The sequence below is a fragment of the Carassius carassius genome, chromosome 13 (genome assembly GCF_963082965.1).
Source record: "Carassius carassius chromosome 13, fCarCar2.1, whole genome shotgun sequence".
Classification (NCBI taxonomy): domain Eukaryota; kingdom Metazoa; phylum Chordata; class Actinopteri; order Cypriniformes; family Cyprinidae; genus Carassius; species Carassius carassius.
This window is the reverse complement of record NC_081767.1, coordinates 26996118-27019261: the sequence shown is the minus strand read 5'-3', so window position 1 is coordinate 27019261 and position 23144 is coordinate 26996118. Positions and strand designations below refer to the sequence as shown.

Genomic DNA, 23144 nt, shown 5'->3' with positions numbered 1-23144 from the left:
TTATGACAAAAGCAAATATGTGAAATATGAGATTTTCTACTGTTCTTTTTTGCTTTATTGCATACTTCATAGATGTATTTTTTCAGATACAAGTTTGTCATAAAATTATGCCCAGCCAAAGAAAGTGTAAGAAAATCTCATTCCCCAAACTTTTCATCCTCCTTTTTCCCTCCCTCTCTTCTCATTCCCTCCCTCCCTCTCTCACAGTAACCATGTGCTTTTCGTGTCAGTAGACATATTTAACCCTCTCCTCAGAATAACCGATGCACAGACAGCTTTCTCTTTTTCTCTTTCTTTTTCTTTTGACGTCTCCTCCTCTCACTTCTCCTTTTGTAGCGTTCTTTATGTGTTTTTTATGCACCTTTTTTCCACTTTATGGCTCTGGAAACTCTCCTGTAAAGGAATTATTGGAACTACAAAAGGACAGAGACAACTTAAGCAACATATACATGCTTGAGGAAGCCACAACATAAGCAGCTCCAACGGGGCCAACTTCAAAAGTCTGAGGATTCCTGGGAGAGAAGAAGGGCAACCAGCCTGAAAGAGCGGGACCATGCCAGGCGGTCAGATCCGGACTGGGTTCGTGCCAGTTCTGCTGGTCTGTTTCTTTCTGCTGTTGGCATCTGGTTCAGGGAATGCACGCATGATCGGGAAGAGGGGACTCAACCAGAAGGTAAGGATTCAATGCATGTTCGTGTGTGCGTGTGTTGGACACTAGAGGCCTCTTAGGTTCAGCAAAGCTGCATATAGTTAATCATATATAATTGAATGCATGTTTGTTGAATAAAAGTTTGAATTACTTTTTTTTTTAAATACATGTGCTAATATGCAGTCTTGTATTATAATTCCTGTATCAAAGTATTTTGGTTATGAATGATACCGTCCATGTTCATAATAATATTTTAATTGTAGCACCATGGTACATCCAAAAACTCATGGAACCATGTCATGCCATATTCATGTACCACAATATGTTGATCATGGTACTTCAAAGAATACCACTGCATCATATGGTTTTTTTTTTATCTTGATTTTCAAGATGTTATTTTCGGAATACCATAGACTGCAAATATGCTATAAAAAGTATTATGCAGACATGCACTCTAATATGATATTGATGTACACTTGAGCAGGAAAATGGTAAATACCATGGCACCTTTGGTGTTAGTGACGGCAGTGTTGCCAGAGGTTTGCATCTGTGAGTCTTTAAGAGTGTTTTAGGTCCATTATACAGTAAAAAAAAAACAAAAAAAAAAACTAATGAATACACTGTGTCTCTGAGACTCCAGTGGAGTTGCTGTGGTTACGGTTGAATACTCAGATGTATGTAGTGTGTGTGTGCAACAGAAGAGGGATTTCAGGCGGGAAGTTTCATTAGTCCTGCATAAGTGTAGGTCTGACTGATAACAATTAACAAGGGATGGCAAGATGGAATTTACATGGGATGGATATCCCTTCCCAACAAACTGAATTCCAGCGTCATTCTGATTACGGCTCCTCTGTGGAATTCAAGATGGATCCACTCACATGCCACAGGAAATGGACCGTGCCTGTTACATTATCATACGAACATCTTCTTTCTAAATTTGTCGTTTAAAATCATTTCATATTATTTTTCATTTGATTAATTTATCTTTCATTTGACATTATGTCAAGCAACATCTGCTTCCTTCCTTAGCTGTCCTCTCTTTCTCACTCTCTCTTTCTGCAGAGTCAGTGGTGTGAACTGATGAAGCATGGACAGACACACAGTACAGTGCTGTTATAACAATAAACCATAATTAGGATCACATTGAGGATAACTGAGATCATTTCACTGATGTGACCTAAGAAAAACAGCAATAAGGTGAGCTGTGCCTCACTTTCAGGGTTTTGTAATATGGTATTGTAGGTGGAGAGAGAGAGTGGGTTTAGAGATGGATTTTCTGGGTGGACCTGAAGCAGTCCAAAAGTCCAACTGGCTCCCAGCTCACTACTTACAGCGAACTATAGATTGTTTATCCTTTCAAAGCATTTGTGTTTGGTCAAAAACTGTTAAAACTGTTGTTTACCAAGTTACAAGCTGCTAACAAAAATAATCTACATGGAAGCTATAGGGAGTTAATATCTTAATAAGTGTATTAGTATCATATGATATTAAATATATTATTCAGATAAATATTTATGTGGCAGAAGAACAATCTAAATTGTAATTGGGTGATATTAAATAGAACAAAAATGCATAATATGTTTAGCATAAATAGAATAGATAATAATATACCATATTTATTCAATAAATACATTACCGTTTAAAAGTTTAAAAGGAGAGGGTGACACAGGAACTGCGGGGAAGCGAGCCGAAGGTAAGTGATGTTGCTTGGTGGTGGGTTGAGTAGAGTGGACGGGGTTCCGGGGAGACACGAACATCCAACGCAGAAACACACAAGAAAGCAAAGCATAGGTCACAAACATGAAACAACGCTCTCAAGAACACAAGATGCTAGACAAGCCAATATATAGGGATGAGTAATGAGTGACAGCTGTTGCTGATGACAATTAACGGAGACGCCCACAAACTAATCAGTGCTGACGCGTAACACACAGACTTCACCCACAAAGTGCAAAAACCCAGAGATCACGGTTTACTAACCGTGCTAATTTGTTAGAAACGGCACGGAGAGGAATATTGTTCATAGAAAGCCACACCTTTTGACCCACGACGTAAACGGGAGGCTTTGACCGGTGGCGATCGGCCTTGGCCTTAGTGCGCTCCCGCATCCGGAGCAGAGTCTCGCGGGCTCTGGTCCAGGTGCGGTGGCACCTCTGGACAAATGCGTGAGCGGAGGGGACCGCGACTTCCGATTCCCGACTAGGAAAAGCTGGTGGCTGGTAACCTAAGCTGCACTGAAACGGAGAGAGGCCCATGGCGGACACTGGTAACGAATTGTGAGCGTACTCCACCATAGAGAGTTGTTGGCTCCAGGAAGAAGGATTCTTGGAGACCAAACATCGCAACGTTCTCTCTAAATCTTGGTTGGCTCGCTCAGACTGCCCGTTACTCTGGGGATGATAACCCGAAGACAGACTAACCGTCGCTCCTAGCAATTTACAAAATTCGGATATGAATTGGGATCCCCTGTCAGAAAACACGTCTACCGGGAGGCCATGAAGCCGAAAGACGTGATCTAGGACAGTGACCGCTGTCTCCTTGGCTGTAGGTAATTTGGGCAAGGGAATGAAATGTGCCACCTTCGAGAACTGGTCCACTACGGTCAAAACGACTGTCATGCCATTAGAGGGCGGGAGGGCGGTAACAAAATCTAGTGCGATATGTGACCAGGGTCTCGAAGGGACAGACAGCGGTTGAAGAAGCCCATCAGGAGGCCAGTTAGACGACTTACCACTGGCGCAAACTGAGCAAGCCAAAACAAAATCGTGGATGTCACGAGCCATAAGTGGCCACCAGAATCGTTGTTTAACTAACCCCTTGGTTCGGCTTATCCCTGGATGACAAGCAACGTTAGAGCAGTGACCCCACTGAATAACTTCGGACCGTAACTCTTCCGGCATAAATAAACGATTCGGTGGGCGACTGGGCAGAGGCGTTACCCCTTGTAAGGCCGTCTTGACTTTCGATTCGACCTCCCATACGAGTGCTGAGACGACTATTTTCTCAGATAAAATACACTCGGGAGTCACCGGGCGGGCGGAGGGATCAAAAAGACGTGACAAAGAATCGGGTTTGACATTCTTGGAACCCGGGCGGTACGACAGAGTAAAATCAAAACGACGAAAAAAAGTGCCCACCGAGCCTGCCTGGAATTGAGTCTTTTGGCAGTTCTAATGTACTCTAAATTCTTGTGATCGGTCCAAACAAAGAAAGGTACCCCTGACCCTTCCAACCAGTGATGCCACTCCTCTAAAGCTAATTTGATGGCCAACAATTCTCTGTTACCAATGTCATAATTGCATTCAGCAGGAGATAAACAATGAGAGAAAAATGCGCAGGGATGCATCTTATCGTCCGTGGCAGCACATTGGGAAAGAACTGCTCCTACCCCCAACTCTGGTGCGTCGACCTCCACCACGAACTGCCGTGTGGGATCAGGGGCTACAAGGATGGGAGCCGAAACGAAGTGGCTCTTGAGGTTGGTAAATGCAGTCTCGGCTGCCTCCGACCACCTGAACGGAGTACTGGGGGAGGTCAAGGCCATCAGAGGTGAGACTAGTTGGCTGAAATTACGAATGAAACGTCGATAAAAATTGGCAAACCCCAGAAACCGCTGTAGGCCCTTACGGGAATCTGGAGATGGCCAATCTATCACAGCCTTAACTTTGTCAGGATCCATACGTATTCCCTCGGACGAGACAATATACCCTAGGAAGGGGACAGACTGTGCATGGAATACGCATTTCTCCGCCTTGACAAAAAGCCCATTCTCGAGTAATCTCTGGAGCACTCGTCTGACGTGTTGAACATGTTCCTGGAGAGATGAAGAAAAAATCAGTATGTCATCCAGGTAAACATATATAAACTGATCTACCATGTCTCTCAACATGTCATTAACGAGTGCTTGGAAAACCCCTGGCGAGTTGGAGAGCCCGAACGGCATCACCAAATATTCAAAGTGCCCTCTAGGGGTGTTAAAGGCGTTTTTCCATTCATCCCCCTTCCTGATGCGGACCAAATGATAAGCGTTATGTAAATCCAATTTTGTGAATACGGATGCTCCCTGTAACCTCTCGAAAGCTGAAGACATCAATGGTAACGGATAGGTGTTCTTTATCGTGATGTTGTTCAGCTCTCGGTAGTCACTACAAGGTCGCAAAGAACCATCCTTCTTACCCACAAAAAAGAATCCCGCCCCCGCTGGAGAAGAGGAAGGGCGGATGAACCTCGATGCCAAGGAATCATTCTCCATGGCCTCCCTCTCCGGAATAGAAAGAGAGTAAAGCTTGCCTTTAGGCGGAGACTTACCTGGTACTAAATGTATAGCACAGTCGTAGGGACGATGCGGAGGAAGAGAAGCAGCACGGGACTTACTGAACACTTCCTTCAGGTCCAAGTACTCTGCGGGCACGTTTGATAACACCATGGTCTCTTTCTGAAAGACAGAAACAGGCTCAACAGGACAAGCAGAAACCAGACAAGACTCATGACAACTTTCACTCCACAAGGTGACTGTGTTGGAAACCCCAATCCACTGTGGTTGCCTGAGGTGAGCAGAGTTATGGGTTTAGTGTAGTGGGTGACGTGTGGCAGTTCCTGGCCATTGAGTGCGGTGACACGGATGGGATGAGACACAGGAAGGACTGGAAGGTTCAGGTGACGTGCAAGGAGAGAGTCAATGAAATTACCCTCGGCCCCAGAGTCCAGAAGGGCATGACAGTCGTGAGTGTGGTTCTCCCACTGCAGTTTCACCGGAAGGAGAGTCGATGATGTGGTTGAGGACTTCCCGGCGGAGATCCCACCCGATAGTAGCCTCAAACTTACTACCAGGCTGGCTCTTTTTACCGAGCAGGAATGGATGGAATGCTCCGAGCCACCGCAATTTAAGCATAGTCCTTGGGACCTCCGCCGCTCTCTCTCCCTCCGGGAAAGCCGAGCTCCACCCACCTGCATGGGTTCGTGATCGTAAACGGGACTGACCATGTTCTCTCGACTCGATCGGCCCCTTTCCGGAGAGACATAATGGCGTGTAGGACTGACTTGTCTACCCAGGCGGTTAATCCGAGCGTCCACCCGGAGTGCCAGGTCGATTAGGCCATTGAGCGTTATGGGCAGCTCGAGGAGGTAGATTTCCTTCTGAACACAGTCGGCCAGCTCATGCAGGAATCGATCCCACTGCGCTGCCTCGTTCCACTGGCACGCGGCCGCCAGGGTAAGGAACTGAATGGAATAGTCCACCACTGATGATTTTCCTTGTTTAAGGTCCGAGAGCTGGTGAGCGGCCTCCCTGCTGGCCACGGTTCGATCGAAGACCCGTTTCATCTCCTCGGAGAGGGAGTGGAATGAGGCGCAACACAGATGTTGATTCTCCCACACCGCCATCCCCCATAAGGCGGCTCTGCCAGAGAGTAGGGTAAGAGCAAACGCAACCTTGGACTCCTCTGTCGCGAAGGTGCGGGGCTGCAAAGCAAAATGCATGAAACATTTGTTAAGGAAAGTCTTGCAAAAGTTTGGCTCACCGGGGTAACTCTCTGGCACCGGAAGTCGCGGCTCTGGCCGGAAGTGGTCCTGGGAGGTCTCTTGGGGGACGGGCGGCGCAGGCGGTGCGGTGGGCACAGTGGGAGAGGTGAGTTGATGAATCCGCTGGGTGAGCTCGGACACCTGTGTCACCAGCGCTTGGATCGCGCGTCCGGTGTTCACGATGCTCTCCTGCTGCTGATCCATGCGGTAGATGCTGTGGTGAATGAATTCAGACAGATAAGTGGTGCTCGCTGCTTCCATGTTTGGTGAGAGCGTTCTGTAATGACTGGGTGAAGGAGTGGCAGGAAGCAAGTGCGAGTTTAATGAGATTTAATGAAGACAATGAAACAATACAATACTGAGACACAAATAACGCTGGGAGGAATGCACAGTCCAAGATGGTGGTGATGAATGATGAATCCGGAAGGCCGGAGGTGAGTTGGCAGCAGGAGAGGGTGACACAGGAACTGCGGGGAAGCGAGCCGAAGGTAAGTGGTAACACACAGACTTCACCCACAAAGTGCAAAACCCAGAGATCACGGTTTACCAACCGTGACACAGGTCATCTGTAAACCTTAAAACCAAAAGTTCTTAAAGAAGCTTGATTATTGTGGTGTTTCAATTCTATCCAGCATGGGTTCAGCCTAAAGCAGTTGAACAGCAGTCATGTGTTCTGTTGAAGAGAGAGTTCAACAGTAATCTCAGTCATCTGAGGAGGCCATGTTTAAATACACATAGAACAATAAGAATATATTTATTTGTAAAGTTCACATGAATGTTTCATTAAAGGGCTTATTTATTAAGTCTACCCACACATTGGATTTGCAGTGTGTTTGCTGGGTATTCTGGGTCATTGTTAAGGTGTTGCTATGTGGTTGCAAGGGTGATCTGGGTGGTTCCTAGGGTGATACTATGCAGTTAGTAGAGTGAACTGTGTGGTTGCAACAGTGTCCTATTGCACTGATGTTTGGAGTGTGGTATGTTCAAGACCCATCTACACCCGGCTGACACTAGAAGATGCACATTACCATTCAATTTAAACAATGCATATTACAATTAATTTAGGGAAGGAAAATATTGTTTCAAACAAGTACATGGCAATTAACCTTATAGCATGTCAATATTGAGGTAGTACAAAACAAAGGACCTGCTACATTTCTTCAAAGAGTTTAGGGATTACCATAATTTATCAGGGCTTATCAGGAAAAGCGGTGAAACACTGAAACAAGTGACCTTCGCCCTGCCCCTCATCAAGCTTTCTGTTCCCATCTGCAGATCTGCCAGTCATCTACAGGTCCTGTCCTACTAACTCCACTCAGTTTAGACTGAGCCAAGCCACCGAAGCACCTAAGACGCTGTAAAATACCCAGAACTCGGCAGGAAATGAACGTGCAGACGTCTAGACTTAAATCACAGCTCACTGGTGGAACTTGGAGAGAGAGAGAGAGAGAGAGAGAGAGAGAGGAAAGGGGGCTATTTAGGTTTCCTCTTGTAATTATCTTAATGATTGCTTGAAAGACCACACTACAGAGTGCTAAGTATATCAACATGTATTTAGTTCAAATCGTATTGTCCATACTAATAGGGGCCTCAAGTCAGTGAACCTGAAGTGTGTAGAGCAGTAACAGGGTGGAGCATTTAAATGGGAATTTAAGGATATTTTGTGGCTCTTTGGAGGGTGAGGGAGTGTAATTTTGCAGGGCTTAACCCTGCATTGGTGACATTAAAATAATAGGCTGCTCTTAGTTAACTGTGAAGTTATTCACTGTGTAAAACTCTGTAAAAGCAGCATCAAACAGTAGAAAGTTCCTGTGCTGTTAATAACAGTATCAACATTGTTGTGTGATTAAATCAGAGGACTGGAACAAACTGTTATATAAGGTACTGATATCTTCTAAGCAGGAACAGAGGATCTGTGAATTGAATTGAATCTGTGAGATATAAGCAGAAAGACATATACAGCAGACCATCAGGGGACCTATTCCAGACAGGAAGTGCACACTACCACTTCCTCTCTACCTCATCCTGAGACACTTACAATCTGTATGTTAAAGGGTAACTAAACCCCTGGTCAGAGCCTGACTCCACCCACTGGCAATATTTGAAAAAATGCTGAAAAGTGGGCAGAGCACAGCGGAGATAGAGGGGATGAACCGAGGCCGGGGCTGAGCGGGTGGGGTGTGAACATGAGACCCGCAGTGACGGGTTGATTGACAGCTGCTGTCAGAGTCGCTAAAATGGAGAGTGACTGTAGTGACACAAGTAGCTTTGCAACAGAGCATTCATTTGAAGTAGAGGACTTTTCTCCCCCACCTTCACCTGAAGTGGATGATATCGAGGTGTCTGTGGCCTGAGCCATATCAATTCGAGCCGCTGGCTCAAACTGTGGTCTTAAGTCCCTTTTCAGCGCGAGCTGTGTGGAGAAGCCCATTTCCACCTCCATTGCGTTGGAGAAGCAATCCCGCGTAAAATGCAATTTGCACACTCTTGCTCTAGGCGGGAACTCGCGGTCTTCCAGGCCAAGTGCATGCACTTTGATCAAGTCTTTTTTTTAGATTAAAGACTATTAGAAAATCTAATAAACATGTTAACTGATAAAAGCATTAATGCAAATCTAAGCACAACTGTTTTTAACATTGATAATAATTTCTAAAGCAGCAACTCAGCACATCAGAATCAGAAAGAGCTTTATTACATCAATACACACACAAGGAATTCATCTTGGAGCTTCCAGTACAGAAAGCTGAAACACATGATCATTTAGAATTGTTTTCTGAAGGATCATGTTACACTGAAGACTTGAGTAATGGCTGCTAAAATTAAGCTTTTCCATCACATGAATAAATTACATTTTATAACATATTAAAATAAAAAACACTTATTTTGAATTGTAATAATATTTCACAATGTTGCTGTTTTTCTGTATTTTTTATTAAATAAATACTGCCTTTCTGAACGTAAGAAACGTCTTTCAAAAGCATTAGAAATCTTACAAACTCAAAACAAATTTTTTAGTTTTGAGTGGAAGTGTATATATGGAATTAAATTTTAATGTACTCTTTAAAAAGACAATAAAATAGAATCTATGCTAATTGCAAACACAAAAACAATGGGCTTATTGCCAGATATTTGCTGTTATTTTAACAGTTTGTGCTAAAGCATACCTCCAAACTTGCCAATTGAACATGCTGAGTTTTTTAGATGCATGCAGTTCACAAACCCATAATTTAATTAGTAAACAAAATCACAGCCACATTTCAACTTGGGGCCTATAATAAAAGTGCTGAATACCAGCTCATGTTAGTCTGTATTCTAAAGCTCTTGTCTGAAGTTTCAGCAGCAGTTTACTATCGTATATATATACTTGGCCAGATTAGCAAGAAAATTGATGAGCTTAAGTATTGTTGAACTGTAAAAAGAAAATCAAGAATAAGAGAATGGAGGACTCTCAGAATAAAATGCACCCCTAAACAGTACCTCTGAAGAACCCAGGGGAGGAAGAAAAGTAGAGCAGAAAGGCCCAGGCCTAGATGAAAAGCCTTTTTTCTCTATACCATCTCTATGAGAGGTATTATGTTCCTGAGCAGTGAACCCGTTATATTATCAGTGCTAAATCAGAGAAAGTCACAGGCTATTGTAGACTCAAAATGTCATCCATGGAATATGTTTATCAGACAGGTCTTCCAAGGCCAATTGTTTTGTATAATTAATGTGCAAGGTTTTTTTTTTTCCGTTTTTTAATCTTTAAAAATAATATACATAATACAAACACTAGCAGAAAAAAGTTTGGAATCATACCCCAAACTTTTAAATCGTTGTGTTTCATGGGTTCCATAAACATATTAAACAGGAAAAATGTTTTCAGAAAAGGAATGCTTCTTTAAAAGCACCAAATCAGCATATGTAATTTCTGAAGGATCATGTGACACTGAACACTGGAGTAATGGCTGCTAAAAATTCTTTTGCATCACAGGAATAAATTAAATTTTAAATATATAGTCAGAGAAAAAGTAAAATTGTAATAATGTGTCTTAATATTACTCTTCTTTCAAAAAACATACAAAACATTTTGAAAAATCCTAATTAATAATATCCCTTACATATGTTCTTTCTATCTCTCAGGACTATGAGTACCCCAACCATCCTCAGCACCAAAAGAACGACCGCTGTCCTCCTCCACCGCAGATGCTGCCTGAGCGAGCCTGTGAGGTGCCGGGCTGCCGGTCCGATTCTGAGTGTGAGAGACACAAGCGGTGCTGTTACAACGGCTGCATCTACGCCTGCCTGGAGTCAGTGCAACCTCCACCTGGTGAGAAAACACCATGATCTGCTCAAAAATCAATATAAGCAATAGATACAAATATCCACTTTAACATTTCTACAAGGCATAGTGCTAATGGATTTATAAAATGAATTGATCCTCTCATGAAGTAGTGAGCTGGATGTGTATATGGTGAAGCCTGACTACATTTAACCATGCTGATATTGTGTATTGATTTCTTATTGGTCAGTGCTGGACTGGTTGGTGCAGCCCAAGCCACGGTGGTTAGGAGGGAATGGCTGGCTATTAGATGGACCAGAAGAGGTTCTGCAGGGTAGGTATCGATTAATCAGTGATTGAATCATGACGCACCATTAAATGTTGTTTGGAGCAATATTGAAAACATCTTAATAGGCCTTAGTTATGGTAGATGCCATATTCAATTTTCCATGAATGAAAATAAGGCTTTGAGGGATAGTCTTTCAGTCAGTATCAGCTGACTCCTTTGTTACTTCTCATGGACTTGCTAATATATATATATATATATATATATATATATATATATATATATATATATATATATATATATATATGTATATTAGCAAGTCCATGAGAGTGTATAAAGTGTATATATATATATATATATATATATATATATATATATATATATATATATATATACACTTTGCCTGCAATAAAACATTCTGGTGCTCAAACCAATAAATTATATTTTGTGTCAGAACGCACTGGTATCTTGTTTGAATACAGATATGCACACTGTGGAACAAACCAGTAACTTGCTTGACTGTCTTAATGTGTATAGCTGAGGCCTGCAGCACCACAGAGGATGGAGATGAGCCTTTGCTCTGCCCAACTGGTTACGAGTGCCACATCATCAACCTGGGAAACCCCTCAGCTGGGATCCCAAACCGAGGCCAGTGCATCAAACAGCGTGGAAACTCAGGTCTGGAGGGGCTCCTTTATCCAAGCTTTCTTTCATACATTCATCACGCCATTCACACGTTATGTGATGTGTAGGTTATATACAGTAGTATGGTGGTTATAACCATTGTTTATAACAAGATTACATTCACACATTCAACAGCAGACTTTATAATAAGTATATATTAATACAATAAACATTTAACTGTTCTCCCTCTAGATGGACGTAGCCTGAGACACAAGTCCTTCAAAGATTACAAGGATTATTTAGGTTAGTACGACCACCAATTTATTTTGTGTTTCAGCTGTAGGGAAGGGAAGAATAAAAGCAGCCATTATTAATAGAATGATAATGATTGAATCTTTATTCTTCAGCAAGTAACTCCAACAATGCAGTGAGCTATGAGAAACATCAGCACAAGCATGTGGGCTGAGACAGGTGAGTTGAGTTTCCCCACTGAATCCCAACTTTTGAATCCTGTTTTTTTTTTTTTGTGATCTAATGTTTTACTTTATCTCATTTAGGTGACTGAAAGTTGGTTCCATTTTAGAGGACTGAAGTAACCAGTAACCGCTGACCCTTATACTTGAAGCCCAACCATCAAATCCAACAAAAGTGCCAAAGGCCTTTCTCTTCATCGCAAACCAGAGATCGGTTCATATCTGGTGCTCTTTTTCTTAGGTGCTAAATGTGGAGTGACAGAAATGCAAAGCTAAAATTTCCTACCTCTCATAAAAGCCAAAAACAGACCACAGAAAGACATGTCTTATACATATGCATATTAAAAAGCAGAATTAACTATGTGAGTTGTGTTAAAGGAAGATACCACCCAATTATGTTTCTCCTTTGAAGTTTTTTATTTTTTCAAAAATCATGTGTTCATGTGTTGCTTCAACTAGTTCACCTTTACCAAGCAACAGTTAAAATCCAGATGTGCTCTAACACTACAAGAAATGTGTTTTTTGTATGGTGCTCCATTCAATAACTGTGGTTTTTGTTGTTGTTTTTAGTCATTGTGCAGGTCTGTGTTTTACTCTCATGACAAGTGGGACAAACCACAATAAAGCTTTCAATAAAGCAAAACATTTTAAACTGGTGCTTCATTTACTGCCTTGTAATTCCAAATAAAACAGTTGACAAAATATATCTATGTGTCATGTTTATGTGTAGCCTATATTAACATGTTTAAGACATGGTACTGTGGGGTTTGATCTCAGCTAAAGAAAGACATCTCCTTTAACAGATTAACAGATTTTATCCAGCAAATCATTATTTACAGAAATTTAAAAAGGTAAAAAATATAAACCAGATCTTCTAATAAATCTTATGAAACCACCTTTATTCAGTTATTTTGTTGCCATACATTTATAAATTACGTATAGGCTACTTCACTGATTATCATGAAGGTTTTAATTAATTTACTTCTTTTTCTAATCAAAGTTCACATTCATAAAAGCAAATTTGTTAAAGAATTTATGGTTTTGTTGACTTAAGTTAAATCCTTTTTTAAAGTCTTTAAATTATTTGAAGGAGCATTAAAGACCTTTAATGTCGAGGTGTATTTGAGATGTATTTGCTCCCCTTATGCTTTAATTTTCCTCGTAGCTATTTTTTTCCACCCTTATTTTTACAGTTTTGTAAATGGTTTAAATGCCTTATGCATACGTATAATGTGTAATATTTACAACTTAAGCAATAATTAGCCTACATAAAGTTAACGTTTCAATACCTTTACACACACACACACACACACGTGTAATTTTGATTCAAAATTTGATGTATGTAATTAAATTGTAGATACATTGTTATTATTGCTTTAACTGGCACATTGCATCTACATATTATTATAATTTTTGTTTTATTTTGTGTCGGGACCTTTGTTTTGAAATTTATTTTTTTTCCGGACAGGGGTCTGTCTTGCTGCTCAACATATGCACTGTATCTGAGTGGTAAAACATCTGTAGAGAGTAATATATAAGAAAAGAAGGTAAGGAATGATATTGTCATTTTGAACTTGCATTCAGTTCTTCAAAAAATTGCAACCTAAATCTGTAGTTAACCTAACTTACTTCAGAAAGACTTTTTCATGGACAAGCCAAATCATGATGCGCTTAGTCAATAAACGAGCAATTATTTTTTTAAATAGTTATATTTGCAGTTATATAAACATGTATGCTCCTCTTGTCGCTCAGGATCTCTGTACTGACCAGTCGGCGCTGATTCAACTTAATTACTTGATCAAAATAGCAGACTTTTCTTTGGACTAAAACAATGTTCTTATGATGTCTACAGATCTCAGATCAGCGATGGGGGAGTTTAAAGTTCACCGGCTTCGGTTCTTTGAGTATGCCGCCGGGAATCAGAGCCTTGGCTTTCAACCAGGATGCTGAAAGGATGGCAGTGGCGAGGATGGACGGATCAGTGGAGGTCTTCCAATGTTCAGACAGATTTTTACAAGAAAAGGTACGTTCAGTCATACTTGACAAATGGATCCTTATAAGACACCTCTGTCTGTTAATATTGGGGACCAGATATATGTTGATAAAATGTTTTTTGATCAGCATACAGTTTCTGAAGATGCTTATTTATGTTTCCCATGTCCCAAGATCATCCCTGGTAGAGAGCAGTGTGGGCCTGTCCTGGGTTGGAGAGCGTCTGTTCAGTGCGGGACTAAACGGTGGAATAACTGAATATGATCTGACAAACCAGAAAGTGAAATACACCATAGATGCATATGGAGGGCCAATTTGGACCATTACAGGCAATCAACAAGGAACACACTTAGCTGTAGGTTGGTTTGCAATAATACTAGGTGTACAGTAACAAAAATCAACCACGCTTTATGTATGATCGTCATTGTATTAGATAATGAAATTAAACAAATGACATTTATTTTAAGGTAAGATAATGCAAGCAAACACTTGTGAAGTAGTATGCATAATTGTATTGAACGTGCACTTGTAGTGTACCTCATATCCAAAAAATATATTAAAAAAAGCTTTACTTGCATATTATATAATATGAAATAAAATGACACTTAATGGTAATTAAAGAAAGTACATGACTGTTTCTCTTATTAATCACTCTTGATTATCACTCTTCAAGTTCAACTGTTTGCATTTAAAATGCATTTAAACTATGACATTTTCATTTAATTGTAAATAAATATTACATTCAGTTCACACGCAAGTACATTCTTGTTAATTCTATAATTCCTGTAAGTGCGTGCTGTTTGAAAAATGTGTTAAAATGTACTTCATAAAAATAACTTTGTTTAGTTTGTGTTATTAACATTTGTAGGTTGGTTGTGAAGATGGAACTGTGAAACTGTTTGTGTCAGGGTTACGGAGGGAGAGGACCCAGATGCAGAATGAACAAGGGATGTTTATTGACAAAATAGACAGAGCACAATAGGAGGGAGTGGCTTGAACAGTCCAGACAGTAGGGTAGGGCATACAACAGTGAAAGTCCAACAGGAGGGGATACTGGGGCAATGACTGGATAGCTGAGGGTGACCACTGGAACCAGCATAGGGAGGCAGCAGCTAGGAACGCTGCTGGGAGTTGGCAAGACCAAACAGAATGTAGATGACCAGGCGAGACACAAAGGAGCAGAGAATTGAAGCTTCAAGATCACTTGCCAGAACCGATACAGCTGCAAGGGTGAGGGAACCAGTTGTCAGGGAACCACAGACGGCCAGGCAGGGCTGGAGGGGGAGAACACAACAGATAGGGACAACACAAGACCGGACAAAACAACCAGCACACTAGACAACACAAACAATACAGGGAATAAGAAATTCCTTCCCAAAAACAGGGAAAAAGTAAATAAGTAAATAAATAAATACCAAGAAACTAGGGGAAAACACAAATAAAAGGTTAGGCCCTTACAGGTAAATGCTGAGGGAAACAAACTAAACTAGAAGGATACTCATGGATAAAAGGTGAAAATAAGCTTAAACTAAAAGAGAAGACCTAGGGGAAAAAATTGCTCTTGCAGAACTCAACTTGGAGGCTCAACAGGAAAGTCCAAAAAGCAAAAACTAGATTTTGACAAGAAAAACTTGAAACTGCAAAACACACGTTAGGCAAACATGCAGCCAAAAACGAACCGGCAACTACAAGAGGAAAGGGAGCACAATAAGAGGCATACAGCGACATGAGGAACAGGTGACAACACTCTGACTAATGAGGACTAAACAAGGGGGCGTGAACTGGGAAAACAAGGAGGAGGGAAAAGAGGAGCACGTGGCAGACACAAGAGACACAACCATGTGCTCAGGCACAAAATAAACAAAGACACATTGAACAAAGACAGTACAAACAAGGTTGTCAGGGCAGGATCCTGACAGTACCCCCCCCCCCTCCAAAGTTGCCTCCAGGCGTCCACCCTGGGTGGAGGAGTGAAAGGGGGCACAGGCATGGTAGGGGGCCAAGACGGTACTGACTGGGGGGCTGGGTGGGATGAAAACCTTGGAAATCCAGGCCTGTCAGGGAAGACAGGGGGTGGGCTGGGAGGGGTGGAAAATGTTCCAGGGAAATGGTTAGTGAAAGGCCAGGGTGCTGCCGGCTTGGGGAAACCTTGTCTATCCCACTCTGCAAAGGTGGGGGCATAGCTGGTGGTACCTCTCCTAACAGGAACACCTCTCACAGGCAAGGGTTGCCAACTGGACTGGGCATTCTGGGTGGATTTCCGGGTATTCTTGGTTGGCAAGACATGACTAGCATGGGGTTCTGGAATGGCCTCAAAGAGATTAGGGTTCTCTGGACCAGGCTCCAACGGCGACTGTGGAAGGTTTGTGGGGACTGTCGAAATGCCCTCCTGGGCCAAAGGAAGAGACTCAGAAGCTGACTCTTGAACGACCTCAGAGGCTGATAAACTGCCCTCCAGGACCTCTGGAATGGACTCCGGAATAGGTTCTGGACTGCCCTCCGGGGCTACTGGAATGGACTATGGAATTGGTTCTGGACTACCCTCCGGGGCTACTGAAACAGACTCGTGAGTGGATTCTTGACCGCCCTCAGGGGCTGCTGAGCTGCCCTCCAGGGCTACTGGAACAGACTCGGGAGTGGATTCTTGACCGCCCCTCAGGGGCTGCAGAGCTGCCCTCCGGGGCTACTGGAACAGACTCGGGAGTGGACTCTTGACCGCCCTCGGGGGCTGTGGAACTGCCCACCGGGGTGAGAGTTAGTTCTTGACCGCCCTCAGGGGCTGTGGAATTGCCCACTGGGGCCACTGAGATTAGAGTCCTCTCTGGGCTAGACACAGGGGCTGGAGCCGACACTGGAGCGAGCTCTGGGGCTGGCTGCTCGCCACTGGACTCCAGGGTCATGACTGAAGCAGCAGACCACTTGGTATCTTCCAGGGAAACTGCAGGAGGGATCCCCAGACTAAGGTCTCTAGCTCTCCTGGCGCGGGCCCTCCTACCCCTTCGTCTCCCGGGCCTGCAAGAGTTCACATCACCTACATCTTGACTTACTTGAACAGATGTCGACACAGAATTTTCAAAACTGGACTCGACTGGCTTTGAATGAACTAGAACAGGTTTGACTGGCACAGGAACACGGGCTAACAGGGGAACCTCCCTCACAGCTTTCTTGAGCTTGACTGCTTCAGAGCACTTGGTTGATTCCGATGTGACTGTGAGGGGTTCAGCAGAGTCGGAGGCTGGAACCAGCACAGAGGCCTCCATGGCAGATGCAGCAGCTTTGGCCGCCCTCATTCTTCGGTCTCTCCTCTTCTCAGTGGGAGTCAGAAGACGATCAGGGACTTGACTCGATGGATGAGGGAGAGTGGGGTGATCACTGTCACTGTAGGGGGACTCTGGTGGTGTAAGTATCTGCCAAACCTTGCGGTGGTGCAAATAATTTGAAAAGTTCCAAATGTCCAAGATCCTTAATTGCTCCATCTCCCACTGAGGCAGTGGATCATCCAAACAGAGGTTGAAGACATCCTTAAGGGCTGCATCCTGGTAATCAAGGCCCCTGGACATAGTCCAAAAGAATTGGGCAAAGGCCCTCACCTCTTGCCCCTGCTGCCGAAGTGCCCCCAGGCCTTGCTGGCGGGCCAGTCTCTCCTGAGCATTTGCAGGGGGTAGGATCTTGAGACTCATTCTGCTGGGTCCTGACTTGGCCGGTTCGTTCTGTCAGGGTTACGGAGGGAGAGGACCCAGATGCAGAATGAACAAGGGATGTTTATTGACAAAATAGACAGAGCACAATAGGAGGGAGTGGCTTGAACAGTCCAGACAGTAGGGTAGGGCATACAACAGTGAAAGTCCAACAGGAGGGGATACTGGGGCAATGACTGGATAGCTGAGGGTGACCACTGGAACCAACATAGGGAGGCAGCGGCTAGGACCGCTGCTGGGAGTTGGCAAGACCGGACAGAATGTAGATGACCAGGTGGGACACAAAGGAGCAGAGAATTGCAGCTTGAAGATCACTTGCCAGAACCGATACAGCTGCAAGGGTGAGGGAACCAGTTGTCAGGGAACCACAGACGGCCAGGCAGGGCTGGAGGGGGAGAACACAACAGATAGAGACAACACAAGACCGGACAAAACCAGCACATTAGACAACACAAACAATACAGGGAACAAGAAATTCCTTCCCAAAAACAGGGAAAAAGTAAATAAGTAAATAAGTAAATAAATAAATATAAAATAAAGAAAATAAATAAATACCAAGAAACTAGGGGAAAACACAAATAAATAAAAAGGTTAGGCCCTTACAGGTAAATGCTGAGGGAAACAAACTAAACTAGAGACTTGAATCTAGCAAAAGACTAAAAGGATACTCATGGATAATAGGTGAAAATAAGCTTAAACTAAAAAGGAACTAAAAGAGAAGACCTAGGGGAAAAAATAGCTCTTGGAGAACTCAACTTGGAGGCTCAACAGGAAAGTCCAAAAAGCAAAAACTAGATTTTGACAAGAAAAACTTGAAACTGCAAAACACACGTTAGGCAAACATGCAGCCAAAAACGAACCGGCAACTACAAGAGGAAAGGGAGCACAATAAGAAGCATACAGCGACATGAGGAACAGGTGACAACACTCTGACTAATGAGGACTAAACAAGGGGGCGTGAACCGGGAAAACAAGGAGGAGGGACAAGAGGAGCACGTGGCAGACACAAGAGACACAACCATGTGCTCAGGCACAAAATAATCAAAGACACATTGAACAAACACAGTACAAACAAGGTTGTCAGGGCAGGGTCCTGACAGTTTGAGGTGAATGAAGACAAAATACAGTTTAAGAGAAATCTGGACAGGCAAAAAAGTGAGATTGTGGTCATATTTGAAACTTTCATATGAATGTCATTATTGTTATTGTATAAAAAGAAAATCTGAAAATCTGATTCCCTGTTCCATAGGCCGCATCATCTCTCTGTCTTGGCATCCATCAGGCTCCAAAATTGCAGCTGGAATGATGGATATGATCCAGGTTTTTAATGTAGAGACAGGTAAACAGCGTCTTTCTTCCAGAATGTAATATTGTAGACAGTGATATAAAATTAGTACATAAATGGGATATATGAACGTAATCAAGTATTTAATATGTTTTTCAGGCCACTCTGTACACAGGTTGCTGGTTGACAGAGGGCACGGGACATCCCGCAGTAAGGAGTGTGTGGTGTGGAGTGTGGTCTACCTCTCAGATGGGACAATCATCACTGGAGACTCTATGGGAATGGTCAAATTATGGGATGATCAAACTGGTACACTAATCAAAAGCCATAATGTCACAAAATGTGATGTGTTGGCATTATCAGTCTCTCAGGTGAGAAGTTTGCTGCAGGTTTGTGAGCAAATGTTATAGTTTCACCTTTATGACTTTATTCTCTATTGCTCAAAACTTTGGGGTCAGGAACAAATTTGTTTTAATTTTGTACAAATGTTTTTTAAATTCTCAACAAGGGTGTGTGTGTGTGTGTGTTCAAAATAAGAAAAACCAGTAATAATGTGGAATACAACGCAAATTACTGAAAAGTTGGGACGTTTTTTAAATTTTAATAAAATGAAAACTAAAAGACTTTCAAATCACATGAGCCAATATTTTATTCACAATAGAACATAGATAACATAGCAAATGTTTAAACTGAGAAAGTTTACAATTTTATGCACAAAATGAGCTCATTTCAATTTTGATTTCTGCTACAGGTCTCAAAATAGTTGGGATGGGGCATGTTTACCATGGTGTAGCATCTCCTTTTCTTTTCAAAACAGTTTGAAGACGTCTGGGCATTGAGGCTATGAGTTGCTGGAGTTTTGCTGTTGGAATTTGGTCCCATTCTTGCCTTATATAGATTTCCAGCTGCTGAAGAGTTCGTGGTCGTCTTTGACGTATTTTTCGTTTAATGATGCGCCAAATGTTCTCTATAGGTGAAAGATCTGGACTGCAGGCAAGCCAGGTTAGCACCCGGACTCTTCTACGACGAAGCCATGCTGTTGTTATAGCTGCAGTATGTGGTTTTGCATTGTCCTGCTGAAATAAACAAGGCCTTCCCTGAAATAGACGTTGTTTGGAGGGAAGCATATGTTGCTCTAAAACCTTTATATACCTTTCAGCATTCACAGAGCCTTCCAAAACATGCAAGCTGCCCATACCGTATGCACTTATGCACCCCCATACCATCAGAGATGCTGGCTTTTGAACTGAACGCTGATAACATGCTGGAAGGTCTCCCTCCTCTTTAGCCCGGAGGACACGGCGTCCGTGATTTCCAACAAGCATGTCAAATTTGGACTCGTCTGACCATAAAACACTATTCCACTTTGAAATAGTCCATTTTAAATGAGCCTTGGCCCACAGGACACGACGGCGCTTCTGGACCATGTTCACATATGGCTTCCTTTTTGCATGATAGAGCTTTAGTTGGCATCTGCTGATGGCACGGCGGATTGTGTTTACCGACAGTGGTTTCTGAAAGTATTCCTGGGCCCATTTAGTAATGTCATTGACACAATCATGCCGATGAGTGATGCAGTGTCGTCTGAGAGCCCGAAGACCACGGGCATCCAATAAAGGTCTCCGGCCTTGTCCCTTACGCACAGAGATTTCTCCAGTTTCTCTGAATCTTTTGATGATGTTATGCACTGTAGATGATGAGATTTGCAAAGCCTTTGCAATTTGACGTTGAGGAACATTGTTTTTAAAGTTTTCCACAATTTTTTTACGCAGTCTTTCACAGATTGGAGAGCCTCTGCCCATCTTTACTTCTGAGAGACTCTGCTTCTCTAAGACAAAGCTTTTATAGCTAATCATGTTACAGACCTGATATCAATTAACTTAATTAATCACTAGATGTTCTCCCAGCTGAATCTTTTCAAAACTGCTTGCTTTTTTAGCCATTTGTTGCCCCCGTGCCAACTTTTTTGAGACCTGCAGCAGGCATTAAATTTTAAATGAGCTAATTAAGTGGATAAAAGTGTAAAATTTCTCAGTTTAAACATTTGCTACGTTATCTATGTTCTATTGTGAATAAAATATTGGCTCATGTGATTTGAAATTCCTTTAGTTTTCATTTTATTAAAATTTAAAAAACATCCCAACTTTACCGGAATTCGGGTTGTATTATTACAATTTAAATTGACAAATATGATCCTGGGTCTTGATGCATTGTTTTCAAGATTATTTGATTAATAGAATGTTTTATTAACAGCATTTATTTGAAATATTAATGTTTTATAACATTAAAAAACTTTACTGCAATCTTTGATTAATTCATCCTTTCTGAATAAAAGCATTTAAAAAAAAAAATTTGAATGGTAGTGTACATGTCTTTTCCAAACCTTTAATCTTCCTCTTAAAAGAATACATGACGTACTATAAGAATGCGAACAGGATAACATCTTATTTTACCCTCTTGAATTCCAGAATGAGGACAGCCTTGTTGCCGGGACATCAGAAGGAATTGTGGTACAGTTCCAGTTTGTCTCTATTGTTTTGGGAAAGGATGACAAAGAATGGGTCAGAACCAGAACATTTAAGAACCACATGCATGATCAGAGCTGTGGCAGAGATCACGGGGTGTCAGGAGGTGAGTTTATTCTTAGATTCCAACAGAGCTGCCTCTATCACACAGTTCATCATATGACTGAAGTATTTTTGATTTGAAGTAGTTTACCGTATTTTTCTATAAGTCGCACCTGAGTATAAGTCGCATCTGTCCAAAAATATGTCATGATGAGGAAAAAAGCATATATAAGTCGCATTTATTTAGAACCAAGAACCAAGAGAAAACATTACCGTCTACAGCCGCGAGAGGGCGCTCTATGTCTTCAGTGTAGACTACAGGAGCACTGAGCAGCATAGAGCGCCCTCTCGCGGCTGTAGACGGTAATGTTTTCTATTGGTTCATTTCTCTTAGTTCATTTCTCTTTTTTCATGTCAAATTAATTTTATCTTCTCTCAGCCAATCAGGATGCAAGTTTGTGGGCACCCTTAAACCTAAGTCAGGTGAGAGGACTATAGGGTTTCTTCCCTAGGCTGGTGTGAAAATGTTAGTTCTATAACTAATACTTTATTTTCCAAGTTGATTGAAAATGACAGTAAAGGCATTTATAATGTTGCAAAAGATTTCTATTTCAAATAAATGCTGTTCTTTTGAACTTTTATTCATCCACTCATCCTGGAAAAAAAAATTATCAAAATTTCCAAAAATAATAAGAAACAACTGTTTTCAAATACTGGAGTAATAATATTAAAATAGAAAACAGTTATTTATTATTATTTTACTGTATTTTGATCAAATAAATGCAATCTCAGTTATAAGAGAGTTCCAAAATCTTTCCTAACACAAGCATATGGATGTAACAAGTTTGTCCTCCTCCAGGTTCTCATCAGGCCATTCACTTATTAGCAGCCAGTGAGGATGGCAAATGGTTGGCCTCCGCAAACAGTGACCACGAGGTTCACATCTACAACCTTCAGACATGGAAGGTGCATTTTATGACCAGTGTTTGTATACACTTGTAGATACATTTGACAGAAGATTATTACAGAAGATTTTGACAGAAGATGATTAACCAGGACCTGTGTTTCAGGCTCATTGCAGAGTTCCTGTATACAGTTCTGCTGTCACCGCCATGGAGATTCACCCAGCAACCAACTATCTGTTCATGGTGCATGCAGATCAAAAGGTAATCACTGAGCTTTTTGAAAAACAAGGGAAATCTCACAGCCATGCATTTAAAGTCTGCAAGACCTTCAAGGTGTGTGGGAGCCACATTCAAGGGAAAGTTATCGTTTTTTGGGGTTTTTTTTTTTGCTGAAATTTTGGAAGGAAAGTGTATAACCTTCCTCTCTTTCTGTCTTTTAGGATATCCTGTGTGTTGAGCTGATGCCGGGTCAGTCTCTGGTGGTGGTTGAGCGCCCTCTAGAGGACATCGCCACTCAGTTGCCTGCACCCATCAAACAAAAGAAATTTCCCCTCTCCATTTGTATGTGTGTAACCTCATTGAGGAAGTGTGTTTTATTAAGAGACTGCAGATTGTTCCCTGTTTCCCCCAATGTAAAAACTGCTGCAACGGTATTAAAAAGAAATATTTACTGTATCTGCTGTGTTGGTCTTTTGTCTAGAATTAAGTTTGATATCTTCAGGTATTTTCAAATATTGTTATTGTTAACAATAAGAAGTCTGAAGTAACTAAAATAAAGCTGAAATTATATGAACATTATTAAAGGAAAAGAAAAACTTAAGCTCAACTTGAAAATTAGAAATGTTACCTTTGCAACTAAATTAAAGAAGTTTAAGCGAAAGTAC

General features: G+C 41.9%; 1 protein-coding gene and 1 pseudogene across 1 annotated transcript; both read left to right on the top strand.

Moving 5' to 3' along the window:
• Nucleotides 1-326: 326 nt before the first annotated feature.
• On the top strand, nt 327-12126 carry LOC132155705 (WAP four-disulfide core domain protein 1-like). The gene is made up of 7 exons (XM_059564420.1): nt 327-673; nt 10292-10478; nt 10681-10764; nt 11254-11394; nt 11593-11643; nt 11748-11811; nt 11898-12126. Exons 1-6 carry the CDS (start codon nt 554-556, stop codon nt 11804-11806), a joined length of 642 nt encoding a protein of 213 aa, XP_059420403.1. The 5' UTR covers nt 327-553; the 3' UTR covers nt 11807-11811; nt 11898-12126.
• Nucleotides 12127-13679: 1553 nt separating this feature from the next.
• Nucleotides 13680-22533, top strand: LOC132155770 (U3 small nucleolar RNA-associated protein 4 homolog; annotated as a pseudogene).
• The last annotated feature ends 611 nt before the right edge of the window (nt 22534-23144 follow it).